Source organism: Mycothermus thermophilus, assembly GCF_041956435.1.
Source record: "Mycothermus thermophilus strain CBS 625.91 unplaced genomic scaffold VTJ04scaffold_2, whole genome shotgun sequence".
NCBI classification, from domain to species: domain Eukaryota; kingdom Fungi; phylum Ascomycota; class Sordariomycetes; order Sordariales; family Chaetomiaceae; genus Mycothermus; species Mycothermus thermophilus.
Window position 1 is genome coordinate 410,372 of NW_027191428.1, and position 24,823 is coordinate 435,194.

The 24,823-nt window shown below is 56.7% G+C and overlaps 12 protein-coding genes across 12 annotated transcripts; 4 read left to right on the top strand and 8 right to left on the bottom strand.

Moving 5' to 3' along the window:
• Positions 1 to 103: 103 nt before the first annotated feature.
• VTJ04DRAFT_2287 (uncharacterized protein) lies at positions 104 to 1,877 on the bottom strand (the record flags this gene model as incomplete). The annotated part of the gene is made up of 6 exons (XM_069360059.1): positions 104 to 259; positions 334 to 466; positions 556 to 849; positions 962 to 1,419; positions 1,533 to 1,607; positions 1,707 to 1,877. 6 exons carry the CDS (start codon positions 1,875 to 1,877, stop codon positions 104 to 106), a joined length of 1,287 nt encoding a protein of 428 aa, XP_069220808.1.
• A 1,291-nt stretch (positions 1,878 to 3,168) lies between these two features.
• VTJ04DRAFT_2288 (uncharacterized protein) lies at positions 3,169 to 3,372 on the bottom strand (the record flags this gene model as incomplete). The annotated part of the gene is made up of 1 exon (XM_069360060.1): positions 3,169 to 3,372. One exon carries the CDS (start codon positions 3,370 to 3,372, stop codon positions 3,169 to 3,171), a length of 204 nt encoding a protein of 67 aa, XP_069220809.1.
• Positions 3,373 to 3,444: 72 nt separating this feature from the next.
• Positions 3,445 to 4,048, bottom strand: VTJ04DRAFT_2289 (uncharacterized protein; the record flags this gene model as incomplete). The annotated part of the gene is made up of 2 exons (XM_069360061.1): positions 3,445 to 3,691; positions 3,759 to 4,048. The coding sequence occupies 2 exons, from the start codon at positions 4,046 to 4,048 to the stop codon at positions 3,445 to 3,447; spliced, it is 537 nt and encodes a 178-aa protein (XP_069220810.1).
• A 1,431-nt stretch (positions 4,049 to 5,479) lies between these two features.
• On the top strand, positions 5,480 to 8,749 carry VTJ04DRAFT_2290 (uncharacterized protein; the record flags this gene model as incomplete). Its single annotated transcript, XM_069360063.1, has 1 exon — positions 5,480 to 8,749. The coding sequence occupies one exon, from the start codon at positions 5,480 to 5,482 to the stop codon at positions 8,747 to 8,749; it is 3,270 nt and encodes a 1,089-aa protein (XP_069220811.1).
• Positions 8,750 to 8,878: 129 nt separating this feature from the next.
• VTJ04DRAFT_2291 (uncharacterized protein) lies at positions 8,879 to 9,223 on the top strand (the record flags this gene model as incomplete). Its single annotated transcript, XM_069360064.1, has 2 exons — positions 8,879 to 8,948; positions 8,994 to 9,223. The coding sequence occupies 2 exons, from the start codon at positions 8,879 to 8,881 to the stop codon at positions 9,221 to 9,223; spliced, it is 300 nt and encodes a 99-aa protein (XP_069220812.1).
• Positions 9,224 to 9,266: 43 nt separating this feature from the next.
• VTJ04DRAFT_2292 (uncharacterized protein) lies at positions 9,267 to 10,250 on the bottom strand (the record flags this gene model as incomplete). Its single annotated transcript, XM_069360065.1, has 1 exon — positions 9,267 to 10,250. One exon carries the CDS (start codon positions 10,248 to 10,250, stop codon positions 9,267 to 9,269), a length of 984 nt encoding a protein of 327 aa, XP_069220813.1.
• A 1,973-nt stretch (positions 10,251 to 12,223) lies between these two features.
• VTJ04DRAFT_2293 (uncharacterized protein) lies at positions 12,224 to 14,438 on the top strand (the record flags this gene model as incomplete). The annotated part of the gene is made up of 6 exons (XM_069360066.1): positions 12,224 to 12,424; positions 12,488 to 12,677; positions 12,749 to 12,839; positions 12,898 to 12,921; positions 12,991 to 13,332; positions 13,391 to 14,438. The coding sequence occupies 6 exons, from the start codon at positions 12,224 to 12,226 to the stop codon at positions 14,436 to 14,438; spliced, it is 1,896 nt and encodes a 631-aa protein (XP_069220814.1).
• A 26-nt stretch (positions 14,439 to 14,464) lies between these two features.
• Positions 14,465 to 14,789, bottom strand: VTJ04DRAFT_2294 (uncharacterized protein; the record flags this gene model as incomplete). The annotated part of the gene is made up of 2 exons (XM_069360067.1): positions 14,465 to 14,656; positions 14,730 to 14,789. The coding sequence occupies 2 exons, from the start codon at positions 14,787 to 14,789 to the stop codon at positions 14,465 to 14,467; spliced, it is 252 nt and encodes an 83-aa protein (XP_069220815.1).
• A 2,731-nt stretch (positions 14,790 to 17,520) lies between these two features.
• VTJ04DRAFT_2295 (uncharacterized protein) lies at positions 17,521 to 17,724 on the bottom strand (the record flags this gene model as incomplete). Its single annotated transcript, XM_069360068.1, has 1 exon — positions 17,521 to 17,724. The coding sequence occupies one exon, from the start codon at positions 17,722 to 17,724 to the stop codon at positions 17,521 to 17,523; it is 204 nt and encodes a 67-aa protein (XP_069220816.1).
• Positions 17,725 to 17,905: 181 nt separating this feature from the next.
• Positions 17,906 to 19,050, top strand: VTJ04DRAFT_2296 (uncharacterized protein; the record flags this gene model as incomplete). Its single annotated transcript, XM_069360069.1, has 3 exons — positions 17,906 to 18,149; positions 18,211 to 18,396; positions 18,458 to 19,050. 3 exons carry the CDS (start codon positions 17,906 to 17,908, stop codon positions 19,048 to 19,050), a joined length of 1,023 nt encoding a protein of 340 aa, XP_069220817.1.
• Positions 19,051 to 19,383: 333 nt separating this feature from the next.
• Positions 19,384 to 20,804, bottom strand: VTJ04DRAFT_2297 (uncharacterized protein; the record flags this gene model as incomplete). Its single annotated transcript, XM_069360070.1, has 2 exons — positions 19,384 to 20,204; positions 20,594 to 20,804. 2 exons carry the CDS (start codon positions 20,802 to 20,804, stop codon positions 19,384 to 19,386), a joined length of 1,032 nt encoding a protein of 343 aa, XP_069220818.1.
• A 949-nt stretch (positions 20,805 to 21,753) lies between these two features.
• On the bottom strand, positions 21,754 to 23,898 carry VTJ04DRAFT_2298 (uncharacterized protein; the record flags this gene model as incomplete). Its single annotated transcript, XM_069360071.1, has 2 exons — positions 21,754 to 22,917; positions 22,984 to 23,898. 2 exons carry the CDS (start codon positions 23,896 to 23,898, stop codon positions 21,754 to 21,756), a joined length of 2,079 nt encoding a protein of 692 aa, XP_069220819.1.
• Between the last annotated feature and the right edge of the window lie 925 nt (positions 23,899 to 24,823).

The following is a 24,823-nucleotide window of genomic DNA, read 5'->3' on the forward strand; positions in this document are numbered from 1 at the left end:
GCCGAAACATGCGGAAGAGTAAAAATAACGACTTCCTAGCAAACGCGATATCGAATGCCCAACACCAAACAATCGATGCCTTATCCTCTGAAACCCCATCTAATTAACCCAACACCTGCTCCAACCAAGGATACACCGACGCATTGGCCATCGGATATCCCATATGCAAAACCCCCGGAAAGAAGCGCGCCTCCTTGGGCGTGCTGTGCTCAAATAACAGCATCGAGTCTTCGATGGGCATGAGTCCGTCCAGCGTCCCCTAAGTAGGTAGTTAGCAAGTAAGAATACGTCAGCTTAGAGTCCCCTTGAGAAACAATAGCTCGACAGACGTACATTGATCAGAAGCAGACGCGTCGACGGCTGATCCAGGATCCCCGTCTCGAGCAACGAGAACCTCTTGAGCGCCTTGGCCTTGTACTCCTCGACCGAGGTGAAGCCGTGCTTCATGGCAAGGTAGGGCAGCAGCCTGTTTGTCGTCAGTCAGAACATCCTTCACCCGCCCTCCAACTTTTGAATCTCACACGCGAGGTAAAAAAGAGAAGGGGAAGGACGTACTCAAACGGATACTCATGTCCATCCGCCTTGTCCAACCACTCCGGATGGAAAAACCAATGCGTCCCCGCGCCCTGAGCAACGCAACCGGCGAGACGTTCCCGATGGGTATGCGCAATCCGCACCGCGTAGTAACCACCGCTGCTCAGCCCCCAGACGGCCACGCGCGCCATGTCGAACCGGCCGTCCTCTTCCATCCAGTCCAGTAGGCTCGACCACAGCCGGTCCGGCGACTCCGGGTCGGCGCTGTCGGCTGGGCAGTCGGCGGTTCCGGGGATTTCGACCACCACGGAAGCCCTTTGGATGCGTACGCACAAAGTCAGTCAGCATCGCATCTCGCCCTCTCACATGCCATCCCAGATCCATGGGATCAGACGCAGACACCAAGACCAGGCAGGGTCTCACTTACCAACCCCTCTTCTCAAACTCATCACACCTCACCGTATTATCCGGCCGATACCCATCCAACCCCGTCATCAGCACCACCACCGGCACTTTTCCTTTCTTCCCTTCCGGAACCCTAACATACACCCAAATCCCCCCTTCCCTATCGGCCCCCTTCGCCCATTTGTGTCTGACACACACCTCCTCCAACTTCGCCCCCTCCCAAACCTGCCCCGCCTTTAGGTACGTCCGCTTCTGCTCCTCCCATGCGACCCACTTGTCCTTGTCGTTGACGACCGGGAAGGATGTGATGTAAGGGAAGCGGGCGATGCGGTAGACGGCGCAGGCGCGGAGGTAGAGGGCCTTGACGGTGGCAGGGTCGTCGCCGCGCGCGGCGGCGGCGTCGGCTTCCGCGGCGAGACGGCGCGCGGTGGGCAGGAAGGCGGTGGTGTAGGAGGGGGAGGTGGCGGAGTTGATGTTTTTCTGCAGAGGGAGTCAGATTGGTTGGGTGTGTCTGGACAGGTGGAATCATGTCCGAGGTTGGAAGGTGCTCGCATACATATCATGGCGCTGTATGGAGAGGGAAAAACACATACCTCAATCAACTCCTGAAAGATGGGCTCAAAATCCTCATACGCGCCATCATGGAAGGGGTAAACGGAAAGAGAGCACTGCAGATGACAGAGCAGGTCAGTAAGAAGAGCCAGCCAGTCCCTGAGCATGGCGATGCAGGCATCCAATTCATGTAACTACCTGACTAGCCCACTTACAGGATGCTTCCACTTGGTCTCCCACAGCGCCTTGATCCCATCATGATGCGGCATGCGACGCCCAAACGCCTCGGCGCCCATGATCCAGTTCCGCGGAGCCGACGGCAGCACCTCCGCCTGGCCATCAGTTCGGGCAGAGGGGGCCGTGTCGGTCAGCCGGGAGGGTGCCATGATGGTTCAGTTCAAAGAGAGACCGAGGAGGAGAGGAAGAGTTCAGTGTCTCAGAGCTTTTGCAGTTCCGCTTTTGTGGGTGATTCCTAGCAAAGAAGGCCGTTGTCGTCTCCGTCGCGGGTGGGACGAAGAAGAGAATGGGGGAGTGACGTCGAGCTTTTGGCAAGCTCTAGTTTTAAAGGTCAGAGCAACTTCCCAGATGAAGCCAATATCTCAAATTGCGCTCGTGAAAAGAAGGAACAAACTCACTCTAGCTGGACGAGGGCGATGCGGATGTGGGTAAGGGCGAGGTGCACGTCTCTCTCCATTTCTGGGGCTCGGAGAGTCAAGATCGGAGTGGAAGCAGCTGATCAAAAGAGGAAAGGAAAGGGGTATTGACGCAGAAGAGAACAAGGCAGGAGACAACTTGGTTGTTGGTTGGTGTATGCCACCCGTTCGGAGGTCCAGAGTTGGGGATATCCGGAAGTCCGTGGAGTATGGGAACGAGACGGGCTGACACGGGGAAGCTGGGGACATAAGACAATAATGAGAATGATGCATGTGAATGCCGGCATGAGTAAGACGAGGCTGCAGAGGCCAGCCATACTTGAGCACCGAAGGGTTCCAACTCCGTTGAGAGGTCTCTCGTCAAAGCATCCGTCCTACCCCATCCGCTTGTGTTGCGACAATACAGAGACCTAGGATCCATCTCGGACAGACTAAGAATCCGACGAACAAAAGTCAAGAAACACAAGACACCAAGTACATCTCCAGCTACGCTTTAACCATCCTCCAGAGCATCCCATCGACCTCGTCCGAAGTCTCCCCTGGTTGCCCAGTGTAGGCGTTCTGTGTGTTTGAACTGTGTCTGCGTAGTGTAACACTCTAACTTTCCGAAGCACATGTGACGAGGAGACGGTCCAATCTGAGGGGCCAGTCACACTCCAAGGCCGCAAAAAAAGAACCATCGGGATTGCAATGAGGATGTAGGAAGGGTATCAGCTTGCGGGGTTCACCAGTAGGGGGAGGGAGTAGTGGGAGCTGGTGCGAATGGTGTTTGGCGATTTGTGTGTGTAGTTCCCCAGTGATTCTATTGTCGGATTCGAGTCTCCTATTGACGCCCGTTAAATCATGTCTCAGGAGATGACTCGAATCGGCTATGCTGCAGGAGAGAGTGCGCATATGGAGTGTTTTCCTGGTCTATATCTATACATCTATTCTCAGCTCGTCCTCCTCAGTTCGTAACGTGTTGGGCGTGTACACTACGAAACCCTAACGAACCAATGTCCCTCAAATACTGGTATGTCAGAAGCTAGTGCGTTCTGCAGCATGTTGCTTGTTCCACCGTGGAAATATTGCGCCCCTCGACTCGGCCAACCGTATGTGTATCCAAGCATAATGGAGTAGCCACCCCGTGGCGTGTGGCGTCCCACAGATCTAGGAACAGAAACACGACGGACTCAAAGATTCGCCGTGTCGTGGCCTGTGTCGTTCCCTCGTACAAAAAGACGGCCATTCAGTCAGCCCCCGTTTGTCATAACTGGCCGGAAGCATTCCTCTTTTCCTTCGACGAAAATGACTCAGGTTATCATTGGGAGCTGTTACTCTTGGGGCCTTCGTGGTAGTGGGCCATCTCGAGTCCGGCCCTGCGGAAACCGCACTTCACGTAGAAGCCCTCGTTGTGCTCGCTGCAGTCGAGGATGGTCTTGTAGCAGCCGACCTTCTGGGAGATGAAATCGAGGGCTTGGATGAGGCGCAGGCCGAGCTTCTTGCCCTGCTGGTCCTTGGCGACGGCGATGTCCTCGATGTGGCCGACAAGGCCGAGGTTGTGGATGCTTTGGGTGTGTCAGTTTTTGTGTCCGTCTTGGGGAATATCTCTGGTGTCGGGGAGTCTATGCTCACAATTTGCGCTCGGCCAGCAGGGCGCCGGTGCCGACGACTCGGGGCGGGGAGGTGTTGGTGTCCTCGATGACAATGACAAAGTAGGAGCCGTCCTGCTTGGCCATCCAGTCGTAGCGTTCCTCCCACTTGTCGCGGGGAATGTCGCCGACGGTGGTCAGGACGCGCAGGCAGTCGAGGAAGCCCGTGTCGTAGTCGGTGCGACGGAGCTGGCGCAGCTTGTAGCCGGGGGGCAGCTCGGCCTGGACCTCGGGGGAGAGGTACTCGGAGGGGAAGAGTTCTTTGTCGGCCATTGGGAGAGACGGCGAGTAGTGGGGTGATGTGAATCGAGGGTTGGGTGTTGGAGAAGAGAGGGGTCAGGCCGTTCCGGTGTCTACACCGCCGCCGAGATTCCTTTCTTGAGAACGGGGAGAAGAGAGAGACAGAGTTGGGTATCAACAAGACAAAAGAAAGAAAAATCGAATCAACGGCAAACTGACGCACAGCAAGTTTGCTTTAGTGGTTCTGGCTGAGGCTGTCGATCTGACCTCAGCGCTTACTTTACAAGTTGACAAACAAGACGGAGGGATGTCGGAGGTTGTTGACATGCACATCCCCGCTATTGCTGCCCAGAGCCCAGGGCGGCGGAGGCTGTTCCTGGTGGGGGCGGGGCAGAACGGAATTCAGGGTTGAAATTTCAGGGTTAGAGTTGAAGATCTTCATCCTGGACCCTGATTGATGATGCTGCATCTTCCCGCAGGAATGGCGGGGTCGCCGACCGGAATCCCACGTCACCCCGCCATTCCCCACCGCTCTTTCCCTCTCGCTCCCCGCTTTGAACCCTGAAGAATCCATTGCATCCCCAGGGTTGCATCCGTTTTCTCTCTTCCAGTTTCACTCGTGTCTCTCAGCACCAGCATCATCCTTCTTCCACCGCCTTCTCAGGCTTGTCCATATCTCAGGTTGGTTCCAACATTGGACCTGGATGATGTTGAAATGTCACACTTTGGATCATTACTGAAGGACTCGTCTCTGTCTGTTTTTGTTGGGGTTCTTCTCCCGTAGCCTCGGCTGATGTCTCGTTGTCTTCAACACATCTCTCAAGTTGATGGAATGCATCGAACGACTTGACCGTGATTCTGCAAGAACAACACCCTTTTCCCACTGCTAGCACGTCCTCCAACACTTCATCCAACACCCGACACCATGGTCAACACAAAGTGCTGGGTCCTCGTCATCCACCTCTCGGAGTGCCATTCCCGAGTTCTGCGATAGTGTACTCCGCAATTCGATGCACGTCACATGCCTTTTTTCAGTCTTGACTGGGCCTCGATGGGCACCAAGGCCCCATGCACGGATCATGCATGACGAGACTCTGGGGCCGCTGCGGGTGTGACGGCCCTGTCTTTTCCACTGTTTTTCCACTCTTTTCCCCAACCAAGAACCCCCTGTCCGCCCACCGCCTCGTTTGTGTTTCCCCCGTTTCCACATCGGCAATGGCCTTTGTCGTTCCGTTGACGTGTTCCCCAACAAGAAACCTCCCCCATATAGGTACTAAACACTACCCACCTCCCTCATTTCAACACAGTCCATCCCGCAACAACCGGGCCATGCCGTGTGCCGCAGCCGTCCTGTCCTCCCTTCGGTTGTGACACTGCTCCCTCTTGACCTTGCTGCGCTTGGCCTAGAGCACTCAACTTGCATCTTGGCCGCAACGGCGCCGGCACCCCCGGCTTGCCTGCATCATGACGACATCTAGTGCCTCAACTCTTACACCAACACCAAACCATGATAGCACCACATTAACAACCCATCCGCCACCCTTAACCCCCGAAGAAGAGTTCCTCGCTTTGCGACGAGCCCGACTCGCCTCGGCCAGCGCTGCCCCCGACGTCAGCTATGGACTCCTCCCTGCCCGAGTCGCCAACTTGGTCAGCCTGGCCACCCGCTCCACGAGCCTGGCTGTCCGTGTTGGCACCACCATCGGCGGATACGGCTTAGATGTCGCAAAGCACACCACCCTGTCCACCATCGAGCTCGGCCGCACCGTCGTCGGCGGCGTCCTGAGCACCGCCGGCAAAGATACCGTCCTCCGCTCCGCTGCCAAAGTCGTCCGCACCGACCTCGAGTCCAACATCGAGAAGACCATCGACACGGTCCATGCCCGCGTCGATCAGCTCATCTTCTGGGCCGCCGCCGGTTTTAATCTCACGAGCGCCGCCCTGTCCATTTTCTCCGACACCACGCAGGCTTTCCTCTGGACTCTGGACCGCTTCTTTGGCTCGACCGACTCGTCCCGCGCCATTGCGAGCATCATTGCCCTCGTCCGCCGAGAGTTTAGCAAGCCCTCGCTCAACGGCCAAGGGGTGCCCATTAGCGCCTCTGATTTGGTCACGGCCTTCTGCGCCCTCGCATATCTTCAGAGGTCTTGCCGACACCTGCTTGCCGAGGAGCGCCTCCGCCTCGCCGTCGACGAGATCGTATGGGATGTCGTCGTCCTCAACAACGGAACCAAGGTCGAAGTCTACGGCGACGAGCCCGCCGGTCGCCAGCTCTCCACCACCTCCACCACCACCACCCAGGTCGTCCAACCCGTCCAACCCCAAGATGTCTCATCGAAGCAGCTTGAGCGCTGGATCGCCAGCTCGCTTCCCGAGAACTCGAAGGTGTCCATTACCCGGGAGATTGTCACCTCCGAGACGATTAAGGTTCAGGTCGTGGGCGACATCGACAAGGTTCATGTCGAGGCACCCCCGGGGCTTGAGTTGGTCGAGGCGGATCATGTCCGGCCAGTCTCGGACGGCGGCTCTGCGGCCTCAGCCCGGTTCGTCTTTCGGCACGAGGACCGCCAGGAGAAGCAAATGTCGTTCCAAAAGGGCAACGGAGAGCTGATGCCTTTGTGGAACATGGAGAAGAGGCTTAGCCGGAAATCGCTCGAGAGTTTGGTGAATCGCGATAGCTACGTTGGTGAGGAGGTGTCTGCTGACTCAAGGTCTACTGCTTCATACACCCTCCCGGCGCCCTTGACAGAGGCTTCGACGACGGGCAGCCGCGCAACCCGAACCCGAGACCGCCCCGAAACCCCCCTTTCGCCGCCTGCAATCCCGTCCAGGATGTCTTCAAAATCCGCACGGGGTACCCCGTCATCCGCCGCAAGGACGGAACGCGAAAAGGATTCCAAGCATGGGAAGCGTCACAGCCTCAAGGCGGTCTTGCATCCGTCGAAGCGCGTCAAGGAGTCGAGCTCCGATACGGATCCCAAGACCGACTCGGACCGGCGCAGCTACATTTCGATCCACGAGAGCCTCCGGCATTCCACTGTCTCTTTGTCGGAAACGATTTCCATCACGGCTCCCGACAACGAGCCCGCGCCGCGCGTCTTTGTCGAACCAGCAAACAGAGCTGCCGAGGAAGCAGGCTCCGAGTTGGTATCGCAAAGCGACGCCTCAGCAAGGCAGCCTCGTCGGATGCAGTCGTTCACCAAGAACATTTACACCCTCGGGACTCAAAAGTCCCAGACGTCTCTCGTGTCGTATGTCTACCAGTGGACCTTCAGTCCGGCCGAGCATTTGGGCACCCTCCGTCGCGACGGCGTCATCCCCGGCATGTTCCCTCAGCGCCACATGATCGCGAACGCAGCACGTTACATGCGCTTCGCCTCTGCATCCTACGGATCCAAGTTCCTCAAGTTTATGGGCATCGGCACCGGGTTTCCGCGCCCCGGCATCACCGACGACACCCACCACGAGCTGCGCGTCTTTGCCCACCATACCCGCTCCAAGCCGAGCGATATCCTCTTGTCGTCCTTCGTCGATCCCCAGGGCGGCGCCGATGCGACAGGCGCCACCAACACTGGTGTCCCGCTCGTGCACTACATCTCGCTCGACCACGAGTCCAAGGCGGTTGTGCTCGTTTGCCGCGGCACTCTAGGTTTCGAGGATGTGCTGGCCGACATGACGTGCGACTACGACGATCTGGTTTGGCGCGGGCGCACCTACAAGGTCCACAAGGGCGTGCACGCCTCGGCCAAGCGCCTTCTCTACGGCGGCGACGGTCGCGTTTTGTACACTCTCAAGGCGGCCCTTGACGAGTTTCCCGACTACGGCCTGGTCCTCACCGGGCACTCCCTCGGTGCCGCCGTGACCTCGGTCCTGGCCATCATGCTTTCCGAGCCTGGCCAGGGCACCGGTACCCCGTTCGTCACGTCCGCGGAGCCGCACACCAACTTGCTCACCTACCACGGCGGCCCGCAGCCCCAAGCTCCAAGCCACATCTGCCTCCCCGCCAACCGGCCCATCCACGTCTACGCCTACGGCCCGCCGGCGACCGTGTGCCCCGCCCTCCGCCTCGCCACGCGCGGCCTCATCACCACCATTGTCAACGGCAACGACCTGGTCCCCCACCTCTCTTTGGGCCTGTTGCATGACCTCCAGGCGGCCGCGCTGGCGCTTAAGACGGACCACGCATCCGCCAAATCCGAACTCGTCCGCCGGGTTTGGCAGTCCCTGGCCGCTGCGTCACAGAAGCAGGGATACTGGCCGGGCGGGGCTTCGTCGTCCTCCACCACCACGTCCCCAACCACCCAACCAGGTTCTTCTTCTTCCACCCAACCTCCCGCAGCAGAAGACCCCCTCTCCTACCTCGACGACACCGCCACCAAAGACGACGCCACCTGGTCCTACACCACCCTCCAATCCCTGCGGCAATCCATCACCGCGGCAGGTGGCGTCAAGCTGGTCCCGCCCGGGGAAGTGTTCGTGATCGAGATGGCGCCCGTGCTCCGGCGCGACGCGTTTGTGGCGGCCAGCGGGGCGCCCGGCCCGGCGAGGTGGTGGGAGAGGGAGGAAAATCATTTTGGGAGGCCGGCGAGGAGGGTGGTGTTGAGGTATGTGCGGGATGCGGAGAAGAGGTTTGGGGAGCTGAGGTTTGGCAGGGGGATGTTGACGGATCATAGTCCGGGACGGTATGAGAAGGCGTTGGAGAGGTTGGCGGTGGGGGTGGGGGTGGAGGTTTAGGATGCACTCTTGTCTCACGGTTGATGGGTGAGGGATCAGGGGGTGGGAAGTGGTTTGCTGGGGGGTTGTGGATGGTTAAAGTTGATGGATGGGTGGTGGCGGTTTGGGATCAGCTTTGAAACTTGATGGATGGTTGGGCGTAGGTTTGGTATTCTTGGTTGGAATGCTTGGGATTCAATGATATGGCGCAGGGGGTTTGGTTTTGCTTGGGTTGGCTGACTTGGGTTTGGATGGTCATAACTAGTTGATGCATACGTATACTGCATATGCGTTGTGGGAGGCTTGATGCATGAAAATGACAAAAGGATAGAGGAGAGACGACAGCATCGCATCGTTCCAGGTAGACAGTACAGAGTAGACGTCACAAAGCATGGAACGAAGGACCAAGGAATGACAACAAAAGGCAGACACGATAACTACATACAAGTACCTAATATACCCGCTGATAAACTCATAAACTCCATGTTCTCCTGAACAGACAAACGAACAGACCTCCAACCCCCTTTTTGTTTTCCTCTTACTCAGGCTTCTCCGTCACGATCTTGCCGTCCTTGTCATACCAAATCTCCTTGACCTTGACGGACCGCAAATGATCAACACCCTTGCTCAGCTCGCAGTCGTGGTGGAACAGCCACCACCGGCCCTGGAACTCGACGATGGAATGGTGCGTCGTCCAGCCCAACACGGGCTCCAAGATCCGTCCGCCGTAGGTGAATGGCCCATAGGGGGAATCGCCGACCGCGTAGACCAGGTAGTGCGTGTCGCCGGTCGAGTAGCTGAAGTAGTACTTGCCGTTGTACTTGTGCATCCACGCAGCCTCGAAGAAGCGGCGGTCGTGGTCGTCGGCGGCGAGGGGTTCGCCGGTTTCCGGCGCCAGGATGGTGATCTCGCGCACCTCCTCGGCGAACTGCCGCATGTCGTCGGTCAGCTTGGCCACGCGCGGGCCGAGCGCCTTGGCCCCCGCGCCGCAGGGCTCCTTGGGGCCGGACCATTCCGCGTCGAAGATGTTGTTGCCCTTTTGGTAGCACTGCAGCTGGCCGCCCCAGAGCCCGCCAAAGTACATGTAGGCGGACCCGTCGTCGTCGACGAAGACCGCCGGGTCGATGGAGTAGCTGCCCTTGATGGGCTCCGGGTCCGGGGTGAAAGGGCCTTCGGGCTTGTCGGACACGGCGACGCCGATGCGGAAGATGCCCTCCTTGTCGCGCGCGGGGAAGTAGAGGTAGTATTTGCCGTCCTTGGTGGCGGCGTCGGGAGCCCAGAGTTGTTTGCTCACCCAGGGGATGTCTTCGACTTTGAGGACAACGCCGTGGTCGGTCACCTCGGAGGGGGGGTCGAGGGAGTCGAGCGAGAAGACGTGGTAGTCGGCCATGTCGTATTGGTCGCCATTGTCGTTGAATTGGATGTCGGTCTCGCGGTCGTGCGAGGGGTAGATGTAGAGCTTGCCGTTGAAGACGTGCGCCGAGGGGTCGGCGGTGTAGATGTTGGTGATGAGGGGCGCCATGGTGGTGGTGGTGGTTGTTTGTGTCTGTCTGTCTACTACTAGTGTTGGTGGTAGGGGATAATAGGGGATGTCAACAGATCACTTGGGATTGTGATGTCCGAGGGAAAGAAAGAGAGAAGACGTCACTCGTTGACAACCGAAAGAACCGGGTGGTCTACCTAGTTACCTATATATATACCCGCTCGTGAGACTTTTCTCTCACACTCAGTCACCCGGTCTAGGAGTTCCGGCCCGGTTTGGAGCTCGGGGATGGGGACGGCCCGGCGTGCTGGAATCGCGGGGCAATGTATCTCCAATCCCCCATCTTGGCCCCTCACTCATGTGGACGTCTGCCGTTGCGGCTAACAATGGAGGGGTTCTGGTCCCATTTTCTCTATTTATCCCCATTTAACCGTCTGGCCAGCGATCCGACGCCAGGACTTGGCGGATCTGCGGATGCTGCTGCCGAGCGGCCAAGGCGCGGCGCGGCGCTCGTGACAAGTGAATGACATGCTTGGATGATGATGATGATGATGCTTGGAGGGGATGGTGGTGGTGGTGGTGGGCTGGTTTCGTTTCGTTTCGCTTCTACCTAGGCTGTTTCTGTTGCCGTGGATGTTGGAGAGGAAAAGATCCAAGCCGGGTGTTTGTTGCCCTGTGCATATTGTTGGGTCCCCCTGAGCCGTTATTTTTTATTTACACGGGAAGCGAGACGGGCGAGACTTGACATCTTTCACATCACGTTGGCTCAACAAAATCGCGTGCTACTTTAAGGATTGCGCTGATGATGGATGGATAGATGGATGGATGTTGACGCGGGGTTGAAGAACTGGACAAGCATGACGACCGTCTCCACGTTGAACATTGACGAAGTGGAGGAAGAAGGTGTTGGAGATGGCGGGGTTCTGGGGTGTTGCTGGGGATGGGTTAGTGGGGTGATGCTTGGACAAGATGGAGCCGCGTTGAGCCGAGGGGTATCCATATCCGGGATGTCCAACTTTCAAGCGCATGCTTGTTGGATGTGGCCTGAGTTGATGACGGTGAGTTGTTTTCCTTGGTTGTACATACATACATTTACACATCATAACTGATCAGGACTTAGGCAATATGGATGTTTGTTGACTCCTTCTCTGCACTCTGTATACTGACGGTTTATAGAGAAGTAGACTAGGTCGTTGCCCTGTGGGTGCATATCTTGTGGCACATCAGGTCCACCAGAACCCTTTTTCTTCATCCTCCTCTCTTCCTACAGAAAATAAAGACCATATCCGCAACAGGCAACGGGTATGCATATACATACTGTTCATCAGTTCATACTCGGTCCTTGATTTTCTTTGTAACGTTTGTCAACATGCTGACTCAATTTATAGGCAAGTCAACAACCACTCAGGGGCTCACTTGATTCTCAGACCGTCACATCGACCAGTCCCCTCCTCAACACCACAACAGCCACATCATGGCTCGACGGAGTGTTCCGCTTCAGCCACACTCAGATCCTTTCCGACTTTCCTGAGGCACGTGCTTCAGGCAGTCCTCTCCGATTTTTTCGTCTCTCTTCTGGCGCATCACGTCCGCGGGTCAACGTGAAAGGCCCATCGGCTTGGCCATGATGGCTGCGTGCCAAGAAGCGGCTGAGCAGCTTGCAGCCCGGCGTCCTATCAGCACGGCCCCTTAACGCCATGGTGCAGGGTCGTTTGCCGGATAGCCGCTGATCATTGGCTCTTCACAGGCCATGCCATCTCCTGCTATCACCTCTTCGGAAGCCGACCTCAGGGGTTGTCCACATCATGAGCATGGGAGATCGGTTGGGCGCATGGGGCGCGCCATCAAACCGAAAGCCACGAGGCTGAGCCCTCTGGGCTGGGGAAGACGCGGTCAAAACCACACGGGCCCCCAGTTCTTGTGTGTCGTGTTGATTTCCCCCTCCTCCTCAACCGACGACGACAACAACAAGACTGCCGTGTTGGGGCGAGAAACCTCCTTCAACCGCCGCCATGATTCCCGCAACGTCGACAGCGCCGGCAACCGTGCCGACGCTGACGCCAACGCCGGTTCCGACACCGCCGGTAGCCGTCGCACAGTTGCTCGGTATGGGCGGTTTCCAAGGCGAGCTCCGGCCCCGTCAGTTTGATGATTTGTACAGTAGCTACCTTGGCGGTTACGGTGGTGGCAGTGAGTACTACAGCTGTGCTCTAGTATGTATGCCTCGTTGTGATCATCTCGCGCGACCAAAGTTAACCAGAGTTTGCCATCTATAGCACCCAAATTTTCAAGTGTGCGAGGGAGTAATGGCTTCTTGCGCCTATGGGATCGACTACTTCGATACCAATTACAGCAAGCTCGTGTCCGAGGCCATGAGCTGCGCCTGCAACCACGGAGCCGATTATCTCCAGTGTTACATGAACATGATTCCAAAATCCTGCTCCAGCGCTTTGCTCGGAGGTTATGGTAGGCCTTCGCCTTGTGACTGTGAAAGAACGATCGAGTTGGAGCATGTCCTGACGAGACCCTCTTCGAAGAGCCTGATCAGTTCGTAACATCCTACTACCGATATGTCTGCGGTGGTGATCCGCCCAAGGATTACCTTGAGAGTGGACAAATGCCTGTCCCGTAAGTTCATTCCGCGTGTCCTGGGCGCTCAAACAACGTTTGCTGACGAAACCTCCAGAACCGTCGTGAACCTGGATTTCGCGTAAGTCACTTGATCACCCGCAAAGGGATGTTGTTCTGGTAGAAGATATGATAACTGACGATTGCACAGAACCGTCAACGTGGTGACTGTCACGACCGCCCTGCCCATCCCGGCGTACGATGGCAAGGCCGACTTCCCCGGCCATGGCGATTTGCTCCAGGGCGACTGCACGAGCACCGGCTTCACCCTGGTTGATGCCGGCTCCACCATGTACTTCGCCGGCTACCAGGGCTGCATCAGAGACAGGCCCGAGTGCTGCCCTTGGGATGTCAAGACGGGTGGTCTGGCGGCCCCGACCGCTGATGGAAAAGCGCTTGGCTTCAACTTCCCAGAGCCCGCCAACCAGGACGACCTGGTTCTCAAGAAGTGCGCCGACGATTACTACTCCATCTCGGGAGGCTGCTGTCCCAAGTAAGTCTCAACCGCTCTCTTGCTTCTCCCAAACTCCAACCATCTAACACTCCCACAGGGGCTACTTTCCCTTCACCCGCGATCTTGGTGGCGTCAAGCAATGCTGGAGTTCTGCCACACGCACCATCAAGCCGCCGAGACTTACCGTCGAAAGGGGCGGCGAGGACGACAAGCCGACGTCCGCCGTCGTCAACGTCATCTTCGCCATGCACTATCCCGTTGAGGACAAGAGCGGCGGCGGCCTCTCCACTGCCGCCGTTGCAGGCATTGCTGCTGGTGCCGGCGTCGCCGTCATCGCCATTGTAGCCATTGGCTTCGCCATCTGGTGGCGCCGTCGCAAGAAGAACGCCGCCGACAGCAACGCCAAGGGCTCCCCCGCCTCCAGCACCCAGCAGCCCGCCGTTCCCGCCGGCCAAAACCAACCCCAGCCCGTTCCCCAGATGACTCAGCAACAACAACCCGCCGGCAGCGGCTTGTATCCCGTCAACGCCGCCAACTGGCAAGGCGACCGCAACAGCGTCATATCCAGCAGCACCCAGCAGCCTCTGGCGGCGCAACACACCGGCACCTCCACCGGCGTGGTCAGCTCTCTGAGCTCCGACGCGCACAGCAGCGCCTACTACAACCCGCGGCAGTCGTCCATTTCGAGCGCCGGCGCCGTCAGCCCCGGGCCCAACCTTCCGCCAGGTTATCCGACAACCATCGTCGAAGCCGACGAGGGCAGGCCGCAGAGTCAGATCCAGCCTCAGCCTCAGGCGCAACAACCGCAGGTCCCGTACGCCGTGCAAGCCAACGCGTGGAATCGCCCGCAGCAACCGCAGCAGCAGTATTACTACGCCGTTCCGCAGCAGCAGCCGCAGCAACCGCAGGTTGTTTATTACCAGCCACAACAACAGTACGCTCAGCCCCAACAGCAGTTCGCTCCTCCCCAGGGACAGGCCGTGGGTGGTGGGTATGCTGCTCCGGCCGCCGGTGGTTATACCGCCACGCCGCCGCCGCAGCAACAGCAGTATCAGCCGCCGCCGCCCGGCGTGCAGGAAATGCCGGGGATGAAGGAGGCGCAGGAGATGCCGGGGGATCAGCCTGGGGGAAATCAGCAGAGGTAGATTCCATGGGGAGTAGGTGACTGGTTTTAGGTGAAGCAGGGTTGGGGGGTTGCGTGGATGAGAATGATGGGTTTTCTCGGTGAGCTTGTACGAGTATGGACACTTCGCGACGGACCTCTATCTACAAGTCTTGGTTTTGGGATGGGATGATGGGGTTCAGCTTGGGTCATATGGATGGGGGACTGGGTATCTATCTGCCAGGTTTCAAGCATACCTGCCTAACTAACGTACACTAATGCTAGATCCAATTCGACCTCCGTTTGGTGTTGCGCTGTGTTGGTTGTGAATCACTGGCCACAAGTCCTCGGGCGTGCTTGATGCTGTCATGACAGCCTCACTTTTGATGGACATTGCCCGGAGAAGAGATAGATCTCGCACGATTGGCTCTCCAACATTCCTCGATGAAGGTCTCACGGCCATTCAAGGGAAGAAGCGTCCCCTTGGTCCGCTCCATGCGGATGAATGATCACCCATAGTCTGTCACCAACATCGAAATGATCGATCTGAGGCAATTTCTCGAAACTCGGTGGGCCGCTTGCATTATCAGCCTTCCGTAGATTCCGACTTTCCGTCCACAAACGACAGGATCTGTCTGTTTGTCAGCCCTGGAATGCAAGACTGGACGCTTGGATGCGGAATGGATGGATGTCCTCCGTACATACTAATACCTCATCGGCTTGCGTGGCATGCCGTCCGAGACCAAATGCACGTCATCGTCATCACATCACATCGCCCAGGCAACCAGCCAGGAATATCACGAACAAGCTGCCTAGAAACTCGGTCACCTATGACGTTGGAGTCCCAATGACCGACCTGAATGGCTCAATGGCTCTACTGAATCGCCCAATGGTGTTCGTCAACGGGTTAGGTCAGGTCCTCGAGGTCATAGGTCCCAAGTCCAGAACTAGACTTGATGAGGTGAGGAGATCCAGTTGAAATAGGGCAGCCATCCAGAGAGTGACACGACACTGGCTCTTACTTCACCCATACGTACTCGGTCGAAGCTCGGGTCCAGCGCTCGGGCATGGATTGCCTACCTTTGGCAGGAACTACACAGTAGTTTGTTCAATTGGGTCGATCAGAGCATGTGAGGCCCTATCCTGGTCTGAGATGGCCGAAGAGACTCCGAGCCTCGTTCTACGTGCCGCTGTTGGTCAATGGTGCTTGCGGAACTCTCCGGCGCGAGCTATGTACATGCTTGGATGTTATGAGACACTTGGAAGCGTCTTTTTGCGTGTTTTCTTGATGGTAAGAGATACGGAAGCGCAAAGGGTGAAAGGGCAGGTAGCCTCGCCTCGTCTCGGGCCGAGTCAGGTACCTAGGTAGGTCAAGATATCTGAACCACAAGGCTCAGAATCAGAGAGAGATGCCTTTTTGTGAGACAAGGCTCGACAACATCCCGATGTGTCTACGAGGCTCTCATCTATCCCGTCATCCACAGAGACAGATCCTAGAAAGGCCGGAAACTCTCCCGTTTCATCATACTTACGGCGCCTACGGCCTCTTTAGTCAAGAAGCGCCAGCCGGCCGGCAAGCAAGCAAGCAAGCAAACCTAAGATAATTACAACAGAACTGCCAGGAAACGCTTCCGAAGTTCTTCGGTCTGCCATAATCAGCAAACCTGCTCAAAACTTCACACAAGCCTTCTCTGCTGCACCTGCACGCAAGCGCGTAAGCGAAGCTGCAAGTAAACTAAACGCTCCGATGCTCAGCCTCCCCGCTCGGGAACAGTTGTTGACTAAGCTAACTTCGGCCAGTCATGCTGTCGTCAGAAATCCGGGGAACTGGGTTCTGGGTGGGGGCCAGGTGGATGTGTCCTTCGTCCTCGCGGCTAGGACTATCTCGGGGAACGAGGTGGGAGGATGTATCTATTGGATATACGTGGTGGTATAAGTGAGGCTCACTTGCTGCTGCATCCAGGAACCGAAAAGGCAACGCCGCAACCGCGCATGTTCAACTGCGGGGTGGTCTAGTGTTCTTTGTGTCCAGTCCTTCCGTGTGAGCTCCATTGAGGACCTTGGCCGACAATTGGATGCTGGGATTGGTGGCGGTGGTGTTGTGATGGTGTAAGTGTTCAGACCTGGTTTGACTGGACCCCTCGGAGAGTATCCATGCAGAGCTGATGAGGCATAACAGCTCGCTGGGGGTGAGGGGCAGCTTCGAAGTTATGAACGTGTTAACCCAAAGTTGGTCACCGGTAGGCCCCTGAGATTGTGACATAGTTTGAGGTACTGTACTGTATGTATGTACATACAGAGAGACACTGAGATGTAACTTCATGGTCCTCCTCCTTTTGACCCATTTCCTTCGAGACCTTATGAGCACCTAGTTGGCAAAGACCACATAGAGCATGGAGGTCACAGCAAAGTGATCAGTTCCGTGCAGCGTATTATGTAAAGTCTGAAGAAGCTGAGAATGGGGTTGATGAGGTCAGAGGTCAGCTGGCTAAGGAGCCGCCAGGTCGGCTTCTCGGCCCCTCTCCTTGGCACAACTTACACGGACAGCTCGGAACAGTGCGCGATGCCGGAAGACCGGATTGATACAGGCAATTTCCCAGGTTTATAGCTCAGACTCCAGTGATTAAGATTGGAAATGCCAGAGCATTGCTGCCTCACATTCTTCAACCATCTCATCATCGTTGTTCTGTTCTGTATTACTCACAACTCAAGAAACCACCCCCACCAACCCCTGGACTTGCACGGTGCTTGCTCCGCCACCTATCCCACCTTTGCCTGAGTGACATGACCTCCGCTGGCACGGCATGTCTGCCTTGCCCCGGTGGTTCGCGGCTACGACAACGCCAACTCCCGATTCGGCGCCATGCGTTCCGGCGAGGCAGAACCTCACCTGGTCGCCTTGTCGTCTTGCGGTTTCGGCCTTGGCTATGCCAGTTGGGTTTTGACGGACGTCCTCCTCTTCAATAATAACTGGAAACCCAGAACGTCATCTTTCTAACTTCTTCAACCTTCTTCCATTCGACTCCCAGGGACAGCTGAGCTCCATTTCTCTGGGCCTGTCACGATGGGGCCGGGTGGCTCAAATGAAAGTCTCAACTCATTATCTAGTTGATATTCGGCCGATTCTAAGCGGATGCGGCCGTGTTCAAAACCATCTCTCCCTGAATCCGCTCGACGGGTTGTCCATGAAAACAAACCACACTCGAGTCCGAGCCTGAGCGATTAACCGTCATCCGCCCGCTCTGAGTGCCGTCGACTGTTCGCTCAAAGGACCTACTCGATCGCTGGTAACCGTCACTGCTTCGGTGCCGATTGGCTCCCACCTCCATGGGCGTGGGGTGGCCGCCTTCGTTGGTCTCAAAATAGAAAATATACCACCCCACGACTCGGACAAGAGACTGCTGTGATCACGCTGAGGCCTTCACACTTATACACAGCTTATTCTCCCCGTCACGACTAGGTGCGCACTATTTCGACATTGTCCCGGCCACCCAGGCCAGCAGACCGGCCATGCATTACACCACTGTCATCCCCTTTGCCCCCGACGGGAGCATCGTGGGCGGGCCGTATCCTGCGACGGTCGATTTCAACAACCAGCCTATCCCTCCCGAGCCTCCTCCAAAGATACCTCCTTCCCAGCAACAACATTCCCAACAACAAACCCCCCATGACCAACACCCGCCCCCGACAAAGGAGTACGGCGACCCGTGGACCTGGGATGATGAGGAACAAGACTACGTTCGTATCGGGAAGGGTAGGTCAACAGTGTCTCCGATGGAGGTCACATCCACGTACTTGATGCTAACATGCCATAGACGGCGTGAAGCAGTTGTATACCGAGTATCACAGGGCTGCGTCTACCAAAGAATTGAAGATCGAGGCTTCTTCAGCAGCAGGGGAGAGCCAGCCCAAGACCGCACCCAAGACCGCAGTCAGCGATTCCAAGGGGACATCGGCATCTACAAGTCAGGGCTATTCATGGGAGGAGCCTCTTGGAGATGGTGAGTTTCCCAATCTGACCGCACCCAAATATCAACACCCCTCTTACTTCTCCTGCCCCAGAATTCCAAATCGTCGCCAAACCCAAACGCTTCTTCACCCCGGGCCGTATCTTCAAAACCATCTGGTTCGAGCCCTCCCCCATGACCAACAACAACAACTCCCCTTCAACCTCCGGAACCGGAACCGGAACCGGAACCAGCAGCACCCAACCCCAACAGCAACAACAACCACCGACCTGGACAACCCAATGCCCCGCCTTCCACGGCACCAAACCCCAGGCCCGCTTCCGGTGGTTCGTCGTGGTCAAACGACGGCCGCACTACTCGCTCTGCTTCAGCATCACGACAGCCGCCGCCTCGGCCGCCGCCGCCGCTCACAACGCGGCCAACGGCGTCGTGCGCCCCTCGGACTACGTGGTGCTGTTCAACGCAGCTATTCAGCCCGCGCGCCCGTCGCCCACAGAAAATATCACGCGGGAACCGCTGGCCGTGATCATTGAGGACCCGCGGCAGTTCATCGCGCCGACGGCGCGGTTGGATTGTGGGAGGATTTATACGGTGGAAGACCACCTGCCGGTGGCGAAGATTGGGAGGATACATAGGAATGATTTGGAGTTGTTGGAGCAGTATTATAAGGAGAGTGTTTTGCAGTGAGGGTTGGGATGTTTGTTCAATTAAAAAGGGGGTAGGGACGGAGTATGGGTGGAAAATAAAAGGGGAGAAGGGGCGTTTGTTGGGAGGGATGGTGATGATGATGGCCAAAGGTACATATGTGCGTATTGATATTATCGTTCATAGCACCGACACAGCTTGTGTACAGAGACATTCAGGAAGCAAAGTTGTTAAATAAAGGTACATATATATCGTCACAAGTGGCCTTTACATTCTGCCTGACACATCGCCAACCACAAGCTGCGAGCCAGACCATGGTCCTGAACGCTTCAGCCCACTCTCCTGGACAACCCCATTCCCCTACCATTATCATCATCAAAAATCCTGCACTCCCGTCTCGCCAAGCAACACCCTCTCCCTCTTTTTCCTCTTCTTCCCCTCCTGCTCATCACCACCACCACCACCACCACCACCACCACTATCATCAGAATCCTCCTCCGAATCCTCCTCCTCCGCCCACGCCGCCTCCTCCTCGTCAAACCACCTCTCCTCTTCGTCCTGCCTCGCAAACACATCATACTCGTCGTTATTGTCCACCAGCCCAGCGTAATCAAAATCCTCGTCCTCGCCGCGGATGAAGCGGTCGCGGAGGAAGGCTTCCCACTGGCGTTTGCCTTCGGCGCGGGTGCGCGGGGGAGGGGCCAGGGAGGCGGCGAGGCGGGTGAATGTGGCGTTTGGTCCTGCGGTGGTCAATTCGTCGTTGTCCATCGGGAGGTTTCCATGGCCGTTTGCTGGTCCGGATGATAATGATGTTGGTGGTGGCGGTGGATGTCCTGGTGGTGGTGGTGGTGGTGATGTTGACGAGGATGTTGCTGCGTCGGGCTGTTGGGCGGGGTTGGCGAACCGGACTCTCCTCCGTCCATTCACCTCTTGCCCCTCTTCCCTCTCTTCCTCCTCTTCCTCCCCATCATCATACTCGTCATCATCATCGTCAAAAACACCACCCTCCCCCTGCTCCCGCCGCCGCTCCCTCCGCCTCTGTCGGGCCTCATACTCCTCTCTTAACCGCGCCAACCGCTCCTCCCCCCGCAGCAGCGATCCCTCGAGCACGCGCGCATAGCCCTTGGCGCGGCCCTCGGCTTCGCGTTCTGCTGGGGTTTGGAAGCGGCGGATGAGGTGGTCGTAGAGGAGGGGGTCTGTGGTTTATGGTTCAGGCGGTTAGAACTCAGTCTCTCTCATGGTAAAATTGGCAGACGGCAGGACGATAGAAGGAAATAAGTCTTGTGCAATCTCTCTGCCTGCCTGTCTGTCTTTCACTCTCTATCACCCAGCGGAGGTGAAGGTAGCTGAAGAAGTTGAAGTTTCATGATGACTTTCCATCGTAGAATGAAGTCGCCACTTACGACCACCCCAACCGTCATCACTACCCTCACCTCACCTCACGTCATTTTCCCATCCCTCTCCCATAATCAAGCCGTAATCCATGCCAAACACACCCAGCAACCTCAAACCTACCACACTCAACAAGGGAAAAAAAGAAAAGAAAAGGAAGAAGGGCAAAAAAAAGTAAGAGCGGTAAACCTACCAGCAAGCTCATGCTCCGCATTCTCAAAATACCACGGATTCCGTTCCAACCAAGCACGCCGCCGGTTCTGAATCCGGATGCGCGCCTCATGCTCGGGTGACCGGGGCGGTCGTGGTCGCGGCCGGGAAAAGATGGAGTCCGAGTCCAAGTCCATGTCGGGGGGTGCTGTTGTTTCGGGTGCTGGGGACGGCGAGTCGAAGCGGGGCGCCATTCTTGTAAAGAACTCCGTCCGTACTGTACAGTACTTAGGTTGCTATGTACCGAGTGAGAGAGTTTCTGGGTTTCAGTGTAGAAGCTGAATGTTTCTTGAAGAAAGCCGCCTGGTTTGGGGTGCTGATGTGTGTACTGTGTAAGGATTTTGGGGTTTGTTTTTTGTGGACGGAGCTGCTGATGATGATGACAGATGATGGTGATGATGGTTCGATCCCGTTCTTGAAGTGAAATTCATCCGGGACGGCAAATCTTGACCTCTCTCTGCCTGAGTTCAGGTAGTAAAATTCTGGAGCTGCGAAATGTCACTCATGACCCACTGAAACCCCCAAACGCCACCCACTGAACAACGGGTTTGTAGCCCTGGAAACCACCAAAAGATCAACACCCGGACAGCATTCAGGGGTAACAACACTCCCATTCTCATTCCCAAGTCACCATCATAGTACATAGGTACATAAATACCACACATAAGAAGAGGCTACACTACCAAATACATAAGTACGTCCCCAACCTCTGGACGGTGTCATTATCGAGATTAGGTACCTAGAGGTGTCATAACTGTTCCATGCCGAACCGCCCGGTGTACTCCAACAGCAAAAATACCTGACAACTCCATAGACTCCAACAAAGCTCCGTGCCCTTTTCCTCCGAACCCAGCCCAACTCCATGTATGGACTGTGCATATGTTTACTAATGCCAGCCAACCCATCCAGTCATCCATACCTGTACCTATTCCCCATGCCCGTGGTATCACAGCAAGAAAAGTACGCCGTGCTTAATCCAACACAGGAAACCAAACGGTGTCCTTAATACAGTCCGAAAACACCCACATCAATCCATCCATCCATCCGGCCATCAACACCGCTTCACATCTCCCATCCAAACCCCTCCCCAGACGGGATCCATATTACACAAAAACCGAAGCGAATGCCCAGGAGAGAGACAGCCTAAAGAGCCATCACACTCCTCCCGCCATCCGCGGTAACCCGGTTCCGTATCCTGACCTTCAACACCCCATGTCCCAACCTCTTGACGTCCTCCTTACCCCCACCGGCAGTAGTACCCGTCGTCTTTCCCCCATTCACAGCCCCGGCACTATTACCACCAGCCGCGACAGTGGTAGCAGCAGCGCCCTTCCTAACCGCCACAATCGCGCTCGGCGCAAACATCAGCGCCTCACCCACCTTGAGCTCAACAATCCTGGAAAAAAGCTCCATCGCCGGATCGGCGCTGCCCAGGGCCAACCCATCGGCTCCTTCCAACGCTCTATCCTCCTCTCCCGCGTCACCGTTGACCCCATTGCTGGCCAACAACTTGGCCTTCTCCAACATCTTACTCCCCGCCGACACACCCGCCAAATGCCTCTTCAGCGCCAGCAACCAATCCGGCGAGGTAAACCTGTGCACGATCGTCACGCTGCACAGGTCCAACAACTTGGGGCTGATGGTCGGCTCCTGGGTCGAGATAATCACCCTGGCACCAAGGTGCCGCTGCAGCCGGATGGTCGCCAGCAACGACTCGGTGAGCGCCATGCACTCTTGTGACTCCGTCATGTACTTGTGCGCTTCATCCAGTGCGACGACGCGCCCCACCGAAGAGGAATCCTGTTCCAGGAAGAGGCTGAGGCAGATGTTGAACAGGGAGCAGGCCATTTCGGGCGTGACGCAGGGGCAGGAGAGGTCGACGATGGTGAGCTGGCCGTTTTTGGGCGTCCAGGAGGTGCCTTTGTTAGATTGGGGTGGTTGCTGCTTGGGCAGTTGCTGAGTTGGTTGTTGGCCGGGAACGACCTTAAACATGTCGAACGCCTTAGCCTGGGCCTCGACCATGAACGACTCGAGCGTTTCGAGACGCTGCTTGAGCGGGGCGAGCTGCATCTCGGTCAGGTTCTCGGCGTGCAGCATCTTCTTGAAGGCGGTGTAGTTGAAACGCGACCCTGTGCGCTGCTGCTCGATGCGCAGGTCGCGCAGGATGCGCTGGACGACGTGCAGGTAGAGCGGCAGGTTGCCGCCCGTCGAGACAGCCATCAGGTCGAGCATGCGCTTGGTGTTGAGGTCGCTCTCGTTCAGGCGCAGCTCTTCGACTGTGATGTTGGGGAAGCGCTTGTAGATTTTCTGGAGTGAAAAGTATGTTAGTGAGGGAGGGAGGGGAGATGATGGATGGTCAAGAAGAAGACGAACCCGGATGGTCTGGCTGTTGGTCGGAGCGCAGAGGACCCGAACGTGGATGTTCGGGTTGGACGAAAGCCAGGCAGCTTCGCAAGGCGCGCCTCCAGAGTCCGAGATGAAGGTGTCATAGTGAAACACAATGCCCGTCAGAGGGCGGGGAAGCTGGTTCGCCTTGCAGGGCAGCAGGGCATTCTCCAGCAGACACGACAGGGTGTGGCTCTTCCCGGAGCCCTGGCTGCCACAGATGAAGAAGCTGGACGGAGCTGAAATGTTCCAAAAGATGCGCCGATCCTCGGTGGCATCATCGCCGCCGCCTTCCGAGAGATGTCCGGCGAGCAAGCCGTACTGTTTGAAGGGAGACGCCTTGGCGCCGGCCAGCGAGAGAGCGTACCTGCGGACGGGCTCTGTGAAGATGGGCGTGGTGCTAATCTCGTTGAGCTCGTCGAGGTGACTGGTGGGCGTCAACAGACTCAGGTGTGCGCGGAAGATGGGGTCGGCCGGGTGGTGGTTGATGGGTTTCATGGGACGGTTTTTGCTGGCTATGATGTTTAGGCTGGTTAGGTTGTCACAGAGGGTGTTGACATTGGTGGGTGTACCAAAACCCGGCGTCATGGTGGACGTCGGGTCGATGGCGGGGCGTTTGTTGAAAATGTTGGACGAGCAGGAGGTGGGGGCGGCGCTCGCACCAACACCGATGGCTGCTGCGGGAGTGGGAGTCGTGTTGGCGGGGAGCAGGGCTGGCCAGATAGAGTTGAGACCCTGAATCAGTGTGCCTTCAGTGGAAGAAGGTTGGTCGGCTCTGCGGATCGCAAGAGCCTGGTTGGAGGACAAGCGCTGTCTCTTGTTTTCCCGCGCATCCGCAAACGGGTCGTGGTCCTCTTGGTGTGTGGAGGAGGGGCCTGCATTGTGGTCAAGGCTTGGGACCATTGTGGGTGGCGGGGTGTTGGCACTAATAACTCTGTAAAACAAACAGTAAGGAGAGGACGACCTGGACTTCCAGGACTTCCAGGATTGCTTCTTGAGAGAAGGGAAGACGACGGGAAGTTGCAGATGGAAACGATTTCCCATTATCGTGAGGTGGGAGACTTCCAAGTAGGTCGGTGGATGAAGCGAGAGGAGAGGGGAGAGGGGAGAGAGGAGAGAGGAGAGAGGAGAGAGGCCCAGTCGACCTGGAGGGAAAGAAACAAACACCAACAAATTCTTGAATTCCTGAAAGCTCAGGTTTCCATTGAGAGAGTCGACTGCCTAAGAGGCCACGAGAAGTTCAGGTTGTAAGGAATTCATCTCTCAAAGCCAAAAACCAGAAGCAACAGCTTCAATTACATGAATTTCCCAATTGGGATTCGGCTCACTTACACGACCCCATCGCCAAGTGAGCTTCATTCATCAACAGTACCTGGTGACCAACTTCCATCTCGGCTATACGGAGCACGTCTGTCCAAAGTCGACGGTAATCTGATAATGTATGTGGAATTGAGCACATTGATACATCTCGAGAAGTTGATGTTTCGAGGTCCAACCACTGACGGTAGCTGGCCTGTGGTTGACCAAGAGAGCCTGATGGAGCTCTCGAGCTCTGGAACCCACTTTCCGAACGGGCCCTTGCACCTCCATGCATGACAAACGGACACGGGAAGTTTGGTTTGATGGATTGACAAGCCCATCCAAGTAAGAATCAAAGTATTTACCTGACCTACCCAAGTTACCCTCACCCGATCAACTCATCCATGTCAGCATAAGTATACTTCCTCCATAGTAGCCAAAGTAGCCAATCCCCAGCCCAGAGATCGGCTAAACCCGGCCGTCCCATCCTCTGTCGTGTTAACCCAGCAATCCAACACCTGTCAGCGAT